The 20,563-nt window shown below is 36.6% G+C and overlaps 1 protein-coding gene across 1 annotated transcript in view; it reads right to left on the bottom strand.

Annotated features, from left to right (window-relative positions):
- Window positions 1-20,563, bottom strand: part of nf1a (neurofibromin 1a) — a 456,100-nt gene that overhangs the window by 314,316 nt on the left and 121,221 nt on the right. Inside the window, 6 exon segments of the mRNA XM_051931227.1 lie at window positions 2,889-3,008; window positions 4,361-4,492; window positions 8,187-8,261; window positions 13,887-14,015; window positions 15,119-15,292; window positions 15,503-15,660. Coding sequence (XP_051787187.1) covers window positions 2,889-3,008; window positions 4,361-4,492; window positions 8,187-8,261; window positions 13,887-14,015; window positions 15,119-15,292; window positions 15,503-15,660 — 788 coding nt within the window.

Genomic DNA, 20,563 nt, shown 5'->3' on the forward strand with positions numbered 1-20,563 from the left:
GTTTGGCATTGTCTTGCTGAAATAAGCATCGGCGTCCCTGGAAAAGACGTCGTCTTGAAGGCAGCATTTGTTCCTCCAAAACTGAGATATACTTCTCAGCATTGATGGTGCCATCGCAAAAGTGCAAGTTACCTTTGCCGAAGGCACTGACACAACCCTATACCTTGACAGACCCTGGCTTTTGGACTTGTATCTGGTAACAGTCTGGATGGTCCTTTTCCTCTTTGGTCTGCAGCACACAGCGTCCATTTCTTCCAAAAAAGATGTGAAAAACCAATTCGTCTGACCACAATACACGTTTCCACTGCACAATGGACCATCCCAGATGCCTCAGAGTCCAGAGAAGTCGACGGCGCTTCTGGACACTATTTATGTAGGGCTTCCTTTTGGCACAGTACAGTTTTAGCTGGCATTTCCTAATGTAACTAACTACGTACTGTGGTGCTTGAGAGTGACTTCCTGAAGTAGTCCTGAGCCCACGCAGTTATATCATTTATTGATGAATGACGGTTTTTAATGCAGTGCTGTCTGAGGGCTCGGAGATCACGGCCATTCAGTTTAGGCTTGCGCCCTTGGCATTTGCGCACGGTAATTTCTCCAGATTCCCTGATTCTTTTCACTATGTTATGCACTGTAGAGGGTGAAATGCCCAAATCTCTTCCTATCTGTCTTTGAGAAACGTTTTTCTTCATCATTTCAAAGATTTTTGCCCGCACTTGGTGGCAAACTGGCGATCCTCTGCCCATCTTTGCTCCTAAAGGAGTAGGCCTTTCCTCGATGCTGCTTTTGTACCGAATCATGATTGCAATCACCTGTTAACATCACCAGTTTCAAATCACATCATTATTTAGTTATTATACCTCATTACTACCCCTTAATTGCCCCCATCCCAACTTTTTTTGGAATGTGTTGCAAGCCTGAATGGCAAGAATGGATATTTATTTACAAATCAAATGATGTTGACAAAAAAAACATGAATTATTTTGTGTTCATACTGTCTGCAATGAAATAAAATTTGAGGAGAAATTATAACTTGCTTTTTTCTTTTTTTATTCACATTTTCCACACTGTCCCAACTTTTTCTGATTTGGGGTTGTATAATGCAAATATATTCCCACTAGTACCTAAACTACTTTTAAGTGTAGGCATACAAAAATGTGATACTAAAAGCTATAAAATTGAAAAAACAAGAATATAACCTATAACACCAAAGAACAAACCAAATAAAAAGGTTTTTTGGTTTTAACATTTTTTTTTTCAGCAACCTAAAACCAAATGTCTGTGCTAATGTATAACAGTTTGGAAAAAAAGCACACTTCTAAAGTTTATTAGATGAAAAATTATATATCTGTATTTTACTTTCGTATCACAGGAAATGAACATTTGCTAAAATAATACACTTGAAGAAACATAGAAAGATATTATTTATGAAGTAACTCAGTCTTCACACAAACAAGCAAATCATTTATAAATTATAATTACTAGATAGCATATCACCTACGTGTTTTGGCAAAATACACTGTTTAATCTGAGATATGCATATAATAAAAACATGTTATACTGTTTCATTATCTGTTTACTATCCATGAACTAAGAAATGAGCACTTCTGCTAAATATTCTAAATGCAGATGCACTATAGTATTCATTGTATTATCTAGAAACAGACAACAACATTAACTTAATCATAAACCAAAACAAACACAATAGGTTTCAAGGACATTTAGGCATATTTTTGTAAAATTGGCATAAGACACAAGAACTGTTTATATGATGCATGTCATTAGGATTCTGGACTTTTACTGGCTCTTTCCTTTAGTTAAATCAAACACAGTTTATATAAGACATTTTTTTATATAAAAATGAATACATTTATGAATTTCTGTCACCTATAAACTGTTAAAATGTATCATTTGACCATCATCATTTTTTTTTTGAGGGAAATGTGCTATTTAAAGATTTTTCCTATTCTTTTCCTATATATCATGAAAATTATTTTTGTACTGATATGTGAAACATTTGATATGCTTTAGTTAAGAACTAACTGAAGATTTTTGAAAGATTACTCTGATTTGAGCTGTGTTACTCAATTTACAGTGTGTTGACAGGATTTTTTTTTGTGTGTGTGTAAACTGATATAAGCAGAAGAAGCAGATTCTGAAAAATTCAGTAAACCAAGATCAGCTTCAGACTGTTTGTAATATCCTGCCATTAAATGACGATCACCTAAGTAAACCTGTTGAATGAAGACGATGCGCCTCTCCCCTTCATTCGTTGCTCAAGAGTCCTTTCTTTAATTCAAAAAGTGATCCTCATAAGGCTTTAGTTGCCTGTTTATGAAGTGTGATGATTATTCCAGATGTATCTATTTAACAATATTTTAGCAAAGAAGCACACATTTTGCATGTTTTGAGTATATGATTTGATACCTGATATGGATTATGTGACTCGAGTAACATGAGATTTTTTTTCTCTTTTCAATGGATGTTAATCAAGTTGTTTCCTATTATACAACATTGGTCACTATTGGTTTCTATTACATCTTAAACTTTTTTTTATCTCCATTCTGCATGAAAGTAAGACATAAAAAAGATTTCTCAGCAATCATGATGAAAAATATGGGGCAAGTAATATATTTAAAAACAAAATTCTAATTGGAGCATTCCTTTAAGAACCTGCCAGTGCACTTATTTGCATTAGAAACATTTTACACTTAGTTTGCAAGCTTCATATCCATTTGTCATTGCTGTAAACTGTCATCAATTATGGTTAGTAACCAAAAAAAATCTTAAACAGAGTTTTCCATCTATAGCTAAATGGATTCTATTCTTAAAGAAAGTTGAGCAAAACCAGTCGAAAATGCTGTGAAGGTGCCATAGAATGTACTTACATGTAATAACAGTTTTGGATCTGCATGAATTAACTTCACTATTGCTAGCAGCAGACATTTGTAACTTCTGGTATCCAAATCTGTATTTTTTTCTTTAAATCTGGCTTTAAATGTAAGGCTCTAAAAAAAGAAACAATTATGAATACCTGACAATAAAAACAACAAACAAAATTTAAGCAAGAACAACCTTGGGAATGGAAAATGTAAAAATAGGTGAAAAGTTTTGTCCAAACCAATCCCACTGATATCTGAAGATTACATTAGTATAAATGAATAATAAATATATACTATACCACTTTTTTAAAACCCGTATATTTTTACTATATATGCATACTGAAATAAAAATATCTAGTGTATAAAAATCTAATTTTTCACAAGCCACCGCAGTTCTAGGTTTTAGGTGGCTTTAACTCAGAGAAATATATGCCATCAACCAAACAGATAAGAGAAAATAAATCAGTTTGGTTCATGCGGGCAGCCATTAGCACTTCAAATATACTAAAACTCACCAGTACTAAGTGAGGGCACAGAAAAGAAATGCAAGAGGAGAAATTAAATGCTAGAACTGTTCTAGATCTTCCTTCTTGTAACACCATTTTAAGGAGGATCAAAAGCTTTCAATCTCCTTGTATTGAGAAGCATGTGTTTGTTAAACTAACACTTCCTCCAGACATTCCAATCTAAATGCTTATAAGTTCATTCTACAATTTCTGCACAATATACTGTACATATACTGTATAGATCTATTAATCTATTGATAGTATTATTGTTATTTCAGTCTAAGTTTGTTTTTTATGTTTCTGCTGCTTTATGTATTTAAATTTCCGCTTTGGGATACTGTATTGATCTATTAATCTATTGATAGTATTATTGTTATTTCAGTCTAATTTTGTTTGTTTTTTATGTTTCTGCTGCTTTATGTATTTAAATTTCTGCTTTGGATTACAACCCACGGCAAAAATGATAGAATCATGATTCCTGGAGGACGTTCATTCAGTTGTTTTACTTTGTTACAAAAAAATAAATCACACACAAGACAGAAAACTATTTTATTTAACAGGTGAACATTATGGCATTGTAAAACATACCTCAAAAAAATTTAATGAAATTGTTGTAATTAATGGCATGTTTTTTGTTCAGACCATGTGGAGGAAAAATTTATGGAACCACTCAACATTGAAAGAAAAAATTACTAGAAAAACAGTTCACTACTTCTGTATTCAAAAATTACTAATACTCCACATTATAAACAAGGGAAGATTTCTCATATTTCTTCATTTCTAAACAGTTTTGCAAAAGTAACATCTTGGTCACACTCTCTACAGGAGGAAACATTTTTCAATATTTTGCCCTTTACCCTAACACTTTCACATAATGATGCTGGAGTTGTTTCTTTCTCATATTATAAAATACTATAGATAAGGAACAAAGAAAAAAAAAACATAAAAAACATTTAGTCTAGAAGTTCTTACCGGTGTCATGCGTAAAGTCTGGTGTGAACTACACCCTTGCATTACCCTGGCGTGAGTTTCTGCAAACATGCTGCGCAGTTCCCCTGAGTAACAGTACACAGCATCGATCTTAGGCCACCAGTCCAGTGCAGACTGAGGGGTGGCAGGAGAAAAGATGAATGCAAGGAATAGGTTGGTAGGAAAGTACAATGAAAGAGAAAAACGGGAAAATAATAACACATTAAATTATTATATAAGCAAAAATAGCAAACAGTATTCTATGTACCTAACTAGAAAAAACAAAAATTATTTAATCAAAGGAATGCTTAACTATTAAAAGAATATACAACCCATGACTTAAGTACACATGGCCTGAACCACAAAGAAACCAATAATTAACACAGAAATCCAACTAACTAAATAATGGAAAGTGCATGAGATTGTTATACCAGCTCCTATTTAATGATAGCATCAGGAACAAGACAAAATTACATAAACTTGAGATGTCAGCATAACAACTGAAAATGCCATCTAAAAGTAATCACAGATTAATTTCAGTAATACAAGTGAAAAAGTCTGTCCATCCATTAACTTGTCAGTTTGAGGTAAAGGGAATGCCTTTACATAAAAATTTTAAAAAATGACATTCCTCAATATAATTCACTGATATTCAGACAACAAACTTGTAGAACACCTTAGAAACATTAGACTTTAAAGAAAAAAATATTCCTTTGAACTGCTAGCCAAACCAATTCTACATTCGTAAATATAGTGTGAATACTCTACAATGTCCTGTCCGGGCATGCTTTAAAGTCTGGTGAAAGAAGAAATGGAGACAAATAATACAAACAATAAAAATACTCAGTGGATCCAAAAATTATTCAGAACCCTTCACTTGCTCTGTGCACTTTAAATCAATATGTTTGCCATTTTTTGTCCATCAATCTATACTCAAAAACACATAATGTGTTTACAAATTTATTAAAAATCAAAAACTTCCTTCTCTCAGTCATGTATTCTAACCTTTAATTCAGTAAATTGTAAAAACCCCTTTACCAGCAGTTTTACTCTCTACAAGCTTTGCACACCTGAATTTAAGCCGTTTATCCCATTCTGTTTGGGACATCCACTCAAGCTGTTAGACTGGAGGTAAAGTATCTGCAAACTGCCATCTCCAGGTCTCTCCACACATGTTCTATTATAATATTTAAGTCTGAACCCCCAGTCTGAGGTTGCATGCGCTCTGTAGCAGATTTATTTCAAGGCAGTGCTGGGCAGTATGACCAAAATTCTATATCACAGTATTTTTCAAAATTATACCTGTAACTTATTCCATTGTCAAGAGAATTGTACATTGTACAAAAATAAACCATTTTAATGTGCGCACAAGTATTAATATAGGTTTGCATGGCTCCATAAAGTGATAGTTTTAAAGGGGGTGGCACTAATGAAGAGAAGGAATCACATTGCATGATAGATGCAGTCAAAATATAGAGCCTTTTTATTGAACAAATTTTGCAAACAAATTAAACTAAAATTTTGACAACATATTTTCAACCATCCAAAGAGGCATTTAGACTTAGTAAAATATCCAGAGGTGGTTGTCAAAGGTTGTATTGCACTGAACATGTCTTGGAAAAGGAATAAATAGTAAATATTTTTTGTAAACCAACTACACTTTCTGTTAATGTTAACAATCTCTGTCCACTGACACGTTAAAGTGACTTTTTAAACAACCTTACCATCATTAAACTGCGTAATATGTAAACTAAAAAATAATAACAATAAAATAAATAATAGTGCAACTTCCAGTAATAATTCTATTACTTCAAGAGTTCAAGCCCAGGTGCATTACACAGTATTCACCAAATAAAAATAAAATAAAATAAAACAAGTGCAACTTGGTGATGACATCTTTACCAACTGAACCATCATTAAGGCAAACTGCATTAATATGCACCTTGCTTCAAGCTAAGCTATATACATAAATAATAACTGTTTATGTCGAGATTAAAGTCGAAATTTCCACTTTATTCTCAGTTTATTTTGTCATTACAGTAGAACTAAACTTCATTCTAAAATCAATGTTTAATTTACTAGATTTTCTCAAACTCCGTCATAAGTTAATGTAGCACATAAAATGATTTGTGTTAAGTGTTCCCCGACCCAATTGTTAATCGCTACGTGCTTCTTAAACTGACTTCCCCTTGCAATAAGAGGAGGCACAGGCAGCAATTGCTGCACAGAATACATTCACTTCATGATATTCCTGCTCTCTGAAAATTTATAATGCTAAGATAAATACTTGATATTATTTTCATGATGAAATGCATTAAAGCAGGTATTACATATGCACGGTAGTGTGGCGGTAGTGATGCTCCCTCGCAATAAGGAGTCCCCAGGTGTACATTCAGTGTAGAGAACTTTATGGCAGGTGTGACGAGGCTCCAAAAAATTGGATGTATGAATGGGTATCACACAGGTCTAACTTAAATATTGCATAAATGTTGGGTTCGTGATCTGGTGGTCGGAGACATGAACACAGAATCCGATGGATGTTCTTCTGAGTGGGCTTTCTTTATTGCATTCGTGCCGTCTCTGTCTGATGTACCAAACCCCCAGCTCCTATCCTTCCTTTTCTTTCTCCATATAACCAATCATCACACGATAAACGTCTTTGTGAAATTAAAACTAGTCATAAAACTTAGACAACCGAGTGTTCAGAACTTTAAAAAAATCTTCGTTATATACGTTTAATAATGCCATCCATTCAGGGTTGCACCCATCCCAGCAAGCACTGTGTGCGAGGCAGGAGGAAATCCTGAACAGGGTGCCAGCACATCGCAGGATGAATACGAGCAATACATACACTAGGGTCAATATAGCATAACAAAAACCCACATCCTACATGATTTTGAAAGGAAACTGAAATTCAACATGTTGTCACACTAGGAACTCTCTGCATCTGGCTGCATTTATCCTTCTCTCAAATATGACCAGTCCTCCTGTCCATGCCACTAAGAAGTAACCCCTACAGCATGATACTACCATCACAATGCTTGACCACAGGGATGACATTAGGCAGATGATGAGCAGTGCCTGGTCTTCACCAGACATAATGCCTGGAGTTCTGCCCAACCAAGTCAGTTTTTGTGTCATCAGACCAGAGAATCTTTTCCCTCATGCTCTCAGAGTGACCATTAGTTTCTCAGACACCTTCCTGATCAAGTCCTTCTGGCCTAGTTTTTCAGTATGGTCCGACAGCCAACTCTAAGAAGAGTCTTGATGGTCCCAAACTGTCCTACTGTAACATTCAAAGCTTCACAAATGGTTTTATATCTGATCCATGCCTCATCACAATTTTAGCGTAGAGGTCTACAGAGAGTTCCTTGGACTTCATGCCTTAGTTTTGTCCTGACATGCAGTGTGCCTTTCTAAACTATGCCCAATCGATTCAATTTGCCACAAACGGACTCCAATCGATTCAAGATACATCTCAACAATAACTAAAGAAAACAGGATGCATCTGTCCAAAATCCTAAAAATCAAAGCCTTTTTCTGGGCAACAATGCTACTTCATTGACTGAAACAAACTAACAATCTAGCTGCCAGCAAAACTTTTATTTGCTTGATTAACAGCAACTTAGATCATTACAGAGCAAAGTTTTACTCAAACAGAAAAAGGGGAAGGGTACATATTTCAGCACATTTGTACAATTCTAAGTTAGGAGAACAAACAAAGATACATAAAACTATGGTAAGAGGCAAAATAACTAAATTCTGAAAGGGTACAAACAAATTACACTGCTATCTCTCAATTTATGTAATATAAAATGGGAGTACTTACATTTGTGATTATTCGATGTAGTGAGTTCACCAGCACAAAATGAAAGGTGGGTGGAGAGGAAGACGCCAAGCAGACCTACCATCATTGTCAAAATCAAAGGAAAATAAAAACAAGATTACTATTAGAACAAGTTTTGTTATCTAAATCTTAAAACAGTGTTTCAAAAATAAATCATATTGTTTCTCAACCAAGAATACTTTAACTCTGAATATTCCACCCAAAAATTATATATTTTTCCACGCAGAACGAACAGAAAAAAGTTTTTGATATGATACAAGCTAAAAGTGAACAAAGCTGTACAACAGCAACCTATGTGAAAAACATCAAAGGGAAAAGAAAAAAAAACACATTACTCATATTGCATAATCCACATGACATTCAGTCAGATACACAAAACATGGAAAACACAAGCTGTTTTGCTAAAATAGTGCTAAAAAGATACTTCTGTAGTAATCGACACACTTCATGAACAGGAAACTAAAGTCTTGTGGGGTAGATTTTTTGAATTGAAGACCCACTGGTCCCCCATCATTTGTTAGTCAAGAGTCCCGTCTTCAATTCAAAAAAGTAAACTGTCGTTATTGGCTTGTATTATATTATACAATTTTTTCTGTCTATTTTGCATGAAAACATGAGGACAATAATTTTTCTCGAGCATGACTACAAAGTACATGGGGTAAGTACAGGTCAGGTCAGGTTGGGGAGCATGCGCTGATACAGCGTGTTGCCACACCCACCACACGATGAGAACAACTCGGGATCCTGGTTGGCAACTCCCCAGACAGACACATAGTCCAGTCCCACCCCCCTGGAATTTACCATCTAACTGCCACAGCCAGGTGTTACGTACGTATCCCCTTGGCCTGGTCCAGCCACTCCGGTATTCAAAAATGAGGATCCTGTGAGTTGGATCACCCTTGGAGAATCACACCACATGGCTGTAGTGCCAAAACTGACACTCTCTCACAATGCAGGTAATGTGCCCCATTCGGGACTCCGTGAGCAGCAGCTCGTTCGACACAAAGTCAAAGCAGTGTTACCTAAGGGTTCTCCGAAGTGATACAGTATTGAAGGAATCCAGTCTTCGTCTCAGGCCACTGGATTGCATCCATGTCTCACAACCATATAGCAAAACAGGAAGCACCAAGAATCGAAAGACTTGGAACTTTGTCCTTTGCACAGATATCAGAAGAGCTAAACACCCCTTTCAAGCAACCTCATGACCCCCCATTCTCTGCCAATTCATTTACTGACTTCACACAAAGAATGTCTAGAGAAATGAATGTCGCTGCCAAGGTAAGTAAACCACTTGTTTTAAATGCCCAAGAGGTCATTAAAGGCCTGGATCTTGTTTGTTATCCAGGGCACTCACAAGCCCAGACACTTAAACTTCTTGCTCAGTCCATCGAGGGCCCCAATCTGAGTCTCCATTGACTCACTGAAGATCACAGCATCATCGGCAAAGTCAATATCGGTGAATCTTTCTTCACCAACAGATGCCCCACAGGCGCTGGACCCCACGACACCCAGTCAATGCAAGCACTGAACAGAATAGGATAATGAACACACACACACACACACACACACACACAGCCGAGCTCCGTCAAGGCATGGGATGGAACAGCAGGCTGCTTGCCCTGAGCGACACATTTACAAAACAAAAGACACTGATGGAGAGGTGTGAAGGGATTTAAGCTGGGCCAGGAGTTCTTTCATAGGCTTCAGGGATTCAAGTGTTAAACAGCTGCTCAAAGTAACCAGCCCAGCAGGTCAAAAGTACAGCGTCATCCATAAGGACTGTTCAGTCACCTGCCCTGACTGTGATTCTCTGAGGAGCAGATTCAGATGTGCATAATGCTTCAACTCCTCTGCAAGCAGGACGTGGGTCACTAGAACGTAGATGTTGTGTCACTTGCTCACAGATTTCTCTAACAAATGCCTCCTTATCAACCCTCAGAGCTCTCCCAGCAGTCCTTCACTGTTCCTGGTACAGACAGGAGTTACCATCAAGCAGTGTGCTATGACTCCTCTCGATGAGCGTATTATGAGACTCAGATTAAGGCACTCTTTGGGTGCCTTGCCTGTTGTCTCAGTGTATGCACCAATCGCAATAAGTGATTTCTCAGTGATGGAGTCATTTTATTCGCAATTTCGCTCAGGGGTTGATGGGTGCCTGCAAGGTAACACTCCTCTGGTCATGGGTGATTTAAATGAGACCACTGGCAGTGACCGGGCTAGCAATGAGGATTGTGTTGGTCCCCATGGGTCTACCGACCATGGTGAAAGTGGCTCAGTGACTTCGCAAAAGGTTGGGGCCATGGATTGCTGGATCCTAGTTCCAGCACCCTGAGCCACATCATTGGATAAGTACCATATAAAAAAATATAATTTTTGGGTCAAGTATTCCTTTAAGAACCATATAAAAATAGGAGTGTGTCTCTTGGATAAAAAGATAAAATGTCCATGATTAATCTGTCTTTAATTCTAAAAGCATTATGTTTATTAACACTAAGATCACCTAAGTGCTGAAAACACAAACAGAATTTAGGGTATTCTCTTACTATTTTAAAAGCCTATCCTAACTATTACATGCAATAAAATGCCACCCTAAAAAAAGGAATGTCTATTCACTTCAGGGTTTGCATAAACCAGGACATTGGATAAAGAGTGACTAAGCACTCAAAATTGCATTACAAATCAAATTTTAGTTTTCAGTTGATAAAAAACACAGTAACTCTGTGATTCCCCAAGTTCCCCGCAGTCTTTACATCACCTTTTTCATGGCAGTGATAGTCAGAAAAACTGAGGATAGACTAGTGCAATGAGGACAAAAAGAGCAAGGTGGTGCAAAAAGTGCACAGTGCATTGTATTACATACAGGGAGTGCCCAAGTAAATAAATAGTTTGGTGTAAATACTTCATTAAATAAATAACCAATACATATTACAATAAAAAATAATGCTCATTGTGGGAGTTAAAAATCAATAAATAAATAAATCCACAAGAAACTTAAAGTTAAAACACAGAGTTAAAACTGATATACTTCCTTTCATATTCTCCTATGAACCTCAGTGCATCTTTCTTTCCCTTGTCTCCCAGCTTACCCACTGGGTCTCCTCAGCAAAGCATATCCCACTACCATCCCTCGGCATATGTGGAAAGACCCCAAAGCCAACAGTCACTATTGCTCTCTCTGTGTTCAACACAACCAAACTGCTCCTGCAGAGCTGTTCCTCTGGCTCACCATGGGGCTGCTTTCCGACCTCCATGCTTCCTGTCCCCTGCACTGGCTCACACACACAAACCTACTCTTTATCTATATCAAAATCGTCTCTCCTTGATTCCTTGATTTTCTCTCCCTTCTCTCAGTTTCTGTTCTTGATCTTTCTTCTTCCATTCCTCCTTATTTGATAATCTCTTTATCCTTTACACTTTGAGGGTGCAGGTACTTTTGCTTAATGACCTGTGGAGCGTCAATGAGGAAACCGGCTGACCTACCAATTTTCCCATTAAATACCCTACGGACGTGGACCTTTCCAGTGGTATACACCCAAATTCACCAGATCTGAGCCTCACTATTTTAATTAAAACCTTATGCACCTCTATGGACCCCTAACTTGCCTTACCACAAACCCACAAATAGTTAACAAATTCTATTGCTTAATGGGTTCATATCTTCTAAATACAATCATTATAAAATCAAGAAGGTCTCAAACTGGAGCATTACATATCACTTTTTCTAAATATTATATTAAATTAACTAAATATACTGTATTATAAATATTTTGAGTGCCTAGACAGTAAAAGGATTTCAAGTGAAAAGATCATCACCAGTATGGAATGGAGCAGCAGATGATTCCACAAGAAACCCCTAAATAGTAAAACTCAATGTCAATTTATTTATATAGCACATTTAAAACAACATAGGAATGCTGTGACCAAAGTGCTTTACAATAATAGAATAAAAGAAACTCATACTGGTAACATAAGAGGTCAATTGCAGAATGGAAATATAAGTGTATTTTTCAAAATAGTAGCTGATAATAAGTGTGTAAAATGATATTATATATTATTACCAGCAAACCCCAAATCCAAGAATGGCAATCACTTTCTGTTTCCTCCGATATTTCGAGGGAAGAAAAATCATGGAGGGTGGGTACGTCCTGAGAAAGTTTTCATTTAATTAAATAAATATATTTGTACTAAAGCGGTTTCTTTTTGGAGCTGTGACTCATCTGGTTCTGGTGTTTCAGAAGCATGTTGTAGGCGCCAGCATTCATTGTTTTTATCCATGCTGTCTCATTTTTTTCTTTGTATGGCTGTGTCATTAGCTAGAAGTCGTTTGCTGACGGTGACGGATTCGCGTGCTGAAGTGACCATGGCGGTGGATCTGGGCTTGGAGGGCTACATTACTAAACGAATGTGGTATATGCGGTGGTGTGTGCGGTCACGTTCGGGCAGCAGATGTACTGTGTACGGCTTGCTTGTGGCCTCTGGCATCTGTGCATATATACAACCTGGTGTGCACGCTTTACCTCAAGTTTAGTTTACAGGTCGTGTTGTGTTGTTTGGGCGCCACCTACTGACTCTGGGAAGCCAATGGGTTTGACTCAGGGGCGCTGAGGCGCAGTGCGGTTGCGCTTTTGGTGCTTCTTCCTTGCATATATACAAAACATCACTAAACGAAGGTTGTATATGTGGTGGTGTTCGCTTTCGGGAGGCGGTTGTATTGTGACGTGAACTTTAGGTTGTGTTGTGTTGTTTGGGTGCCAGCTACTGACTTTGGGAAGCCGCAGGGTTTGACTCTGGGGCGCTGAGGCGCAGTGCGCATGCGCCTTCGGTGCATCTGGCATCCGTGCATATACAGTATGTATACAACCTTTATTTAGTAATATAGATATGTAATATTATTCCAGGATACTAGAGTGCTTGTCTTTCCTGGTTGGAAAAAAAGGGCAGGCACTAAAAGGTCTGGAGAAAATTTAGAAGATTTTCAGACCTCTGGACACCAACATATCGCTCCATGCCAGGGAAGATGAAGGCATATTTTTGATAGTTTAAATGTGAAACCTAAGAGTTCTGACAAGAGCGCTCCTTCTCATTTTCCACAGAATGGTTTGTCTATAACTAGCCACTATAAAATTCAACAATGAAAATAGAATGTAACTATAGAAACCAAGTCCTTTAATTGGTTGAGTTTCATGGTACAAATGGCCACGCCTGAACCTGGTAGCGATTATATGGCATATTCTAAAATCGAACTCACAGAATGGGGTTTCAAACCCATTCAAAATAACACAATGACAGGAGGATTAGAGGTAAAGAATATGAAAGAAAAACAGAAAAATTGGAGGTATGGTAGTTAGGAAGGTGGGCAAATGTGCAAGTCATTCTACCTAGAAAACAGGAAATATGGAGGTGTGGTAGTTAGGAAGGTGAGCAACTTATGCAGGTCTTTTCATCTGGAGCGTGAAGCATATTCCAAAGAAGCTGACAGATTTTTCTTTGGTTGTCTGTGTCTTTTGTACCTTCAGCTCTTTTCATTTATCCCTGCTTTGCGAGTTTTTTTTTTTTGTTTTATACCCAAGACTATCAGGAATTATTTCCTGGTACAAAGAGACAAATGGAAGATGCTCTATAATATTTAATAAACTATGGACTATAACACAGAAAATAAAAATATTCAAAATTGTAGTTCACCTTGAAGTGCTGATTATTGTGAGGATTTATGCGGAAACAGGAAACAAAGCAATCAATCATTAGGTCAACATCTGCATTCTGGCTGCCAGCTCCCCTGGAGAAAGGCTTAGGGGGGTTAAACAACAAAGCCTAGGGACACAAAAATACAAATAAATAAAGAACAACTAACTGGAAGCATACTTTTACATCAGTTACATGCCAAAAGGCTTTAGTAAGATTAAAGGTGAAACAAATTTAACTTTTTGTGGCCAATTTCAGTTATCTATTATTTAACAGAAGACTGGCTTAATTAAGATTTCAAAACACAAATCCATGCTATGTGAATGATTCCAACTGAAACCATCTTTAATAAATATTTTGGGTCAGGAATTATAGTTAGCAATGATTTAAAATGTTTTAAAGGTCTGTGTACTTCTAAAATAACAAATGAATTCTAAATACTAATATTTATTGATTATGATTACATTGATCAATACATTTGGAAAGCCTGTTTTCATTTCACACAAAATTCATTGGTTTCCATGAATTAAAAAAAACACAGTAAAAAACTATTATGCCATTATCATAGTTGCATAACTAATTAAAAATAAATTGCTTAAATGTTTGTCTGTCTTGCAGGACAGTGGCTGATAACAGATTTGAATGAACTAAAAATCACAGTTTAAATATAAGCAATGAAGCATACACATAGCCATACAACCTAAATAGCTTGCTTCACCCACAAACAACTGGCTATTCAAAATTACATTACAAAAGATAACATAAAATCCTAGAAGTCAGGGGATACTGGCATCCAACATATTAATCCATAACACAAAACAAAGATCTGCATCCAATAATACATATAGGCTAATGAATGAGAAAAGTAAGATGAGTGGGGTTGGGATTTTAATGGAGAGAGAAAGAGAGAGGGAAACAAATGGACTGTATAAACAAATAAATTTTGACATCATCATAATGTTTTTTTCTTAAACAGCTGAAAATAATAAAATGTTCCTCTTTAGGAATGCTGAAAAGTTTAAACAACACTACCTACTAACTGTAATGCTACATGATCTGTTAAAAAAATGTCAGTAAATCATTTAAAGAGTGCATTATATCAGGCAAAAAAGCTGCGAAATTCTGATCAGCTAGACAAATACTCTATTGCTCTAAAATCATAATACGAATCAATAGCTGTCTGCAAAATAATGGAAATTTAAATGCTAAAATAAAAAAAGACAGATTTTTACCTTTAAGTCCATCACCATGGATTGAACTAGCAGGAAGATAACAGAGTTGTCTTCCCAGTTGATGAATGTTGACGCTTTGCAAAGTTTTACACAGGCTATTGCTGCACTTTCTGTTAACTGCTTGCTTCCTCCATGGCCAGCCAAGGCCTTCCTCAGATTGTCTAAAAATAATTTCTACAGCAAAAACATACATTTTACTGTGTACAACAAAAACAGATTTAAACTATATCACCAAAAGGCTAAGTATGTCTTATATGTATAAATCAAGCCATATACCCTTTTTATGTAAAGCAACAAATACTGTAATAATCTCAAGTAAGATTATGAAACATATATAATTTAAAAAACAAAATATTTGACAGAAAGGGTCTTTTATCAATTCACCTTGTTGGCTTTACTGTCTTCCACCACATCTTTTGAAATATCCTGAATGATTTCTGGGCATAGAATAAGAAGGATGATCTGCAAGGGCCAGACAGCAGCTTTCCGCTTTGCACTTTCAGCAAAACTGTCCACCAAGTCAAAAAGTTTCTCTGCACAATCTGTGTTATATAAAATAGATAGATAGATAGATAGATAGATAGATAGATAGATAGATAGATAGATAGATAGATAGATAGATAGATAGATAGATAGATAGATAGATAGATAGATAGATAGATAGATACTTTATTAATCCCAAGGGTAAATTCACAATATATATATATATATATATATATATATATATATATATATATATATATATATATATAAAATAAGTGTTACACAATTGTCTACTTCTGGAGAATACACCCATGTTCCTTATCTAAATCTAATATACTAACGACCTCTCAAACAATTATCTGCAAAATTCTGATGATTACTTAATACATTTGGTTGACCTCCTGATGCTGGTCTTACAACATTAGTCTGCATGTCACTTCTTCGACTTAAAAGAAAATTTAAAAATGTAAATTTATTTAAACTGGCTGAAGAGAAGGACCACTCAGTTTTTAAACATTGCAAATTATATATAATGTAATTAAACAATCTGAGATATATAAGTATTATATTTGAACATTTGCATATATAAAATTTTCACAGTGATACTTTAAAATCCAACATTTAACAAATAACCCAAAATATGAAAAAGAAGCAAATATAATTTAACATTTGTGTATTTGTTAAAAAGAATGAATGTATTACTTTTAGTTCAATAAGCAGCAAAATATCCATTATCAGCAAGTTTAACAAGCAAAGGTTCCTATAGTGTTCTTTATTGAGTGCAAAGATTCTCTTCTTCCTATCACCCATAATTAACATTACAATTCAATTTGCATCACACCTATTTTTTATCCACCTTCTTAGATATGCATATTTACATGACCTAATAACTATTGATGAACAATCATTTTTGCATATTAACAAACTTTCATTTGCTTTATCATCCTCAATTGCATGAACCAATTCCTTAAAACCGTACAAAAAATTTGTGAATACAATCCATTACTTTTTAGCCATCTATCCATTTTTTAACTGCTACAGGGTTTTTCAAGATGAATAACCCTTAAGGCAGTAGTCAACCTTACACTAATCACCACCACACTGCAGTTCTACCTACATCAACACTTACTCATTTTAAGCAAATCCATAGTTAAAATTACCAAGCACAAGTCTTTTAAATATAGGAGAAACACAAAGAGAAAAAAAACCTAACAAAAATAAGATGAAACATGCAAACATAACACACTGGTTGAGCATGCCAGGATATAAAGCCATTCTCCTGAAGCTCCAATGTAGCAAGTGTTTACCAATGTACAACCCTATTTCCTAATAGGTAAAAAAATAAAAATATGTTCATCATGTCTTTCTTTACACAGCAGGTTGTGACCTTAATGTTAAAATTTTGAAAATCATTAATTTATTATGTAACACAAGAGTGGTAAGAGTAATATGTTGTTGAAGAAATGTAAGCTCACCCTTAACAGTATTGCAGATGGTGCAGAGTTTTAAAAAATCATTATCTTTGTAAAGAAAAATCAGTTTGAACAATATTGCTCAATATTATCAGGTTCTCCGCATTTTAGAATGTTAATAACTATATCAAGATTCATTCGGTTTGAGTGAATTTTTTATGTTATTACTTTCATAGCTTAATGGTTCATATCCTAACACACATACACACACTGACACAGTGAGATGGAAAAAACATGTAAATCGGTTGAAACTTGGAAGTCCAAACTCCATTACTGAATTTTCTCTCTATGCAAATTTACTGTCTCGTCTCTCTAAGTATGCATGTATGCATTGTGTCCAGTAAATTATTACTCCCAGTATTTCTATGGAGACTACAAAGACATTTTTTTTTAATTGTGTAATTGGATTTACATGAGATTAACTCAGTCAGTAGTTTTCCTTATACGGTGTAACAGATTGACACATTTCTGACTGTAATAATGACATTTCTACAAAGGGAATAATAAAATCCAACATACTGTAGAATTGAATTGCAAAACTTTACTACACAGTATTGAGAACCCAGCCACAGGGGATGCACAAACCAGTGTGTTTCTTCGTGCCGGTCCCAAGCCCAGATAAATGGGGAGGGTTATGTCAGGAAGGACATCTGGTGTAAAATTTTGCCAAATCAATATGCGGGCAACAATACAAATTTCCATACCGGATCGGTTGAGCCCCAGGTTAACAACGACCGCCACCAGTACTGTTAGCCAACAGGGTGCTGGTGGAAATTGGGCTACTGTTGGAAAGAGGAAGGAGGAAAAGGAAACCTGGTGGTGGAATGAGGAAATACAGGAGAGTATACAGAGGAAGAGGATTGCAAAGAAGAAGTGGGACAGTCAGAGGGATGCAGAAAGTAGACAAGAGTACAAGGAGATAAGGTGCAAGGTGAAGAGAGAGGTGGCGAAGGCTAAAGAAAAGGCATATGATGAGTTGTATGAGAGGTTGGACACTAAGGAGGGAGAAAAGAACCTGTACCGATTGGCTAGACAGAGGGACCGAGCTGGGAAAGATGTGCAGCAGGTTAGGGAGGTAGAGGATAAAGATGGAAACATACTCGCAAGCGAGGAGAGTGTGCTGAACACATGGAAAGAGTACTTTGAGAGGCTGATGAATGAAGAGAACGAGAGAGAGAAGAGGATGGATGATGTGGAGATAGTGAATCAGGAAGTGCAACGGATTAGCAAGGAGGAAGTAAGGACATCTATGAAGAGAATGAAAAATGGAAAGGCCGTTGGTCCAGATGACATACCTAAAGCATGGAGGTGTTAAGGAGAGATGGCAGTGGAGTTTTTAAACAGATTTTTTAATGGAATCTTGGAAAGTGAGAGGATGCCTGAGGAGTGGAGAAGAAGTGTACTGGTGCTGATATTTAAGAATAAGGGGGATGTGCAGGACTGCAGTAACTACAGGGGAATAAAATTGATGAGCCACAGCATGAAGTCATGGGAAAGAGTAGTGGAAGCTAGGTTAAGAAGTGAGATGATGATTAGTGAGCTGCAGTATGGTTTCATGCCAAGAAAGAGCACCACAGATGCAATTTTTACTCTGAGGATGCTGATGGAGAAGTTTAGAGAAGGCCAGAAGGAGTTGCATTGCGTCTTTGTGGACCTGGAGAAAGCATATGACAGGGTGCCTCGAGAGGAGCTGTGGTATTGTATGAGGAAGTCGGGAGTGGCAGAGAAGTATGTAAGAGTTGTACAGGATAAGTATGAGGGAAGTGTGCCAGTGGTAAGGTCTGCGGTAGGAGTGACGGATACATTCAAGTTGGAGGTGGGATTACATCAGGGATCGGCTCTGAGCCCTTTCTTATTTGCAATGGTGATGGACAGGTTGACAGACGAGATTAGACAGGAGTCCCCATGGACTATGATGTTTGCTGATGACATTGTGATTTGTAGCGATAGTAGGGAGCAGGTTGAGGTGACCTGGAGAGGTGGAGATATGCTCTAGAGAGGAGAGGAATGAAGGTCAGTAGGAACAAGACATAATACATGTGTGTAAATGAGAGGGAGGTCAGTGGAATGGTGACGATGCAGGGAGTAGAGTTGGCGAAGGTGGATGAGTTTAAATACTTGGGATCAACAGTACAGAGTAATGGGGATTGTGGAAGAGAGGTGAAAAAGAGAGTGCAGGCAGGGTGCAATGGGTGAAGAAGAGTGTCAGGAGTCATTTGTGACAGACGGGTATGAGCAAGAGTGAAAGGGAGGGTTTACAGGACGGTAGTGAGACCAGCTATGTTATATGGGTTGGAGAAGGTGGCACTGACCAGAAAGCAGGAGACAGAGCTGAAGGTCGCAGAGTTAAAGATGCTAAGATTTGCACTGGGTGTGACGAGGATGGATAGGATTAGAAATGAATACATTAGAGGGTCAGCTCAAGTTGGACGGTTGGGAGACAAAGTCAGAGAGGCGAGATTGCGTTGGTTTGGACATGTGCAGAGGAGAGATGCTGGTTATATTGGGAGAAGGATGCTAAGGATAGAGCTGCCAGGGAAGAGGAAAAGAGGAAGGCCTAAGCAAAGGTTTATGGATGTGGTGACAGAAGACATGCAGGTGATGGGTGTAACAGAGCAAGATGCAGAGGACAGAAAGATATGGAAGAAGATGATCCGCTGTGGCAACACTTAACAGGAGCAGCCGAAAGAAGAAGAAGAGGAACTACATAGTATTGGGAAAAGGGGGAAAAAAAAATCACAATTTTATCCTATTGTGACACCACCATATTGTGGTATCTCCAGAAATTACCACTCTTATGGATTATGTTTAATCAAAACCATTCCAAAATCAGTGATGCATGTACAAGTATACACACAAGGGTCAAAGTAGGAAAAAAATGCTGAAACCAGGGGTTATGAGAAAAACTACCATAATAAAAAAAAGATGAAAATACATTTCTACAAAACTTCTCCATTACATAAACAGTGTAAACAATAACACACCTCAATTGCTTCATTTAGTTACTTATTTCAAATGGTGAGCACACATAAGGAGTATATTCAATACACCAATTTCAAATGCTTCCCCATGCAATAGCAAACTAATATTTAACTAGTGAAATTGTTAAAAACTGAAAATTGTTCAAGTTAAATAAATTGTAAACAATGAATAACTTACATTTGTATAAATTGTTAAAGCATCTATTATACTGCAAATGGATAGATTGCATCAATATTTCATAAACTTATTCTTCAAGGAAATTTTTAGGGAAAGTTAAATTTTCATTAATATATCTTGAACAGAGCATGCTGTACACTTTTAATAAATTTCAAAAACTCATATTTAAAAAGCATTGGTGAATTAAAAAAACGCCTTTCACAGTTAAAACAGAGAATCATTATGTGCAACATCAATTACAGATTAATTTAATGTACATTTTCCACTTTCACACATCTGATAGGTGTTATAGATTGCAAAACAGATTTCTAATACAAGTTATAGATACACA

The sequence above is a fragment of the Erpetoichthys calabaricus genome, chromosome 8, assembly GCF_900747795.2.
Source record: "Erpetoichthys calabaricus chromosome 8, fErpCal1.3, whole genome shotgun sequence".
Taxonomy (NCBI): domain Eukaryota; kingdom Metazoa; phylum Chordata; class Cladistia; order Polypteriformes; family Polypteridae; genus Erpetoichthys; species Erpetoichthys calabaricus.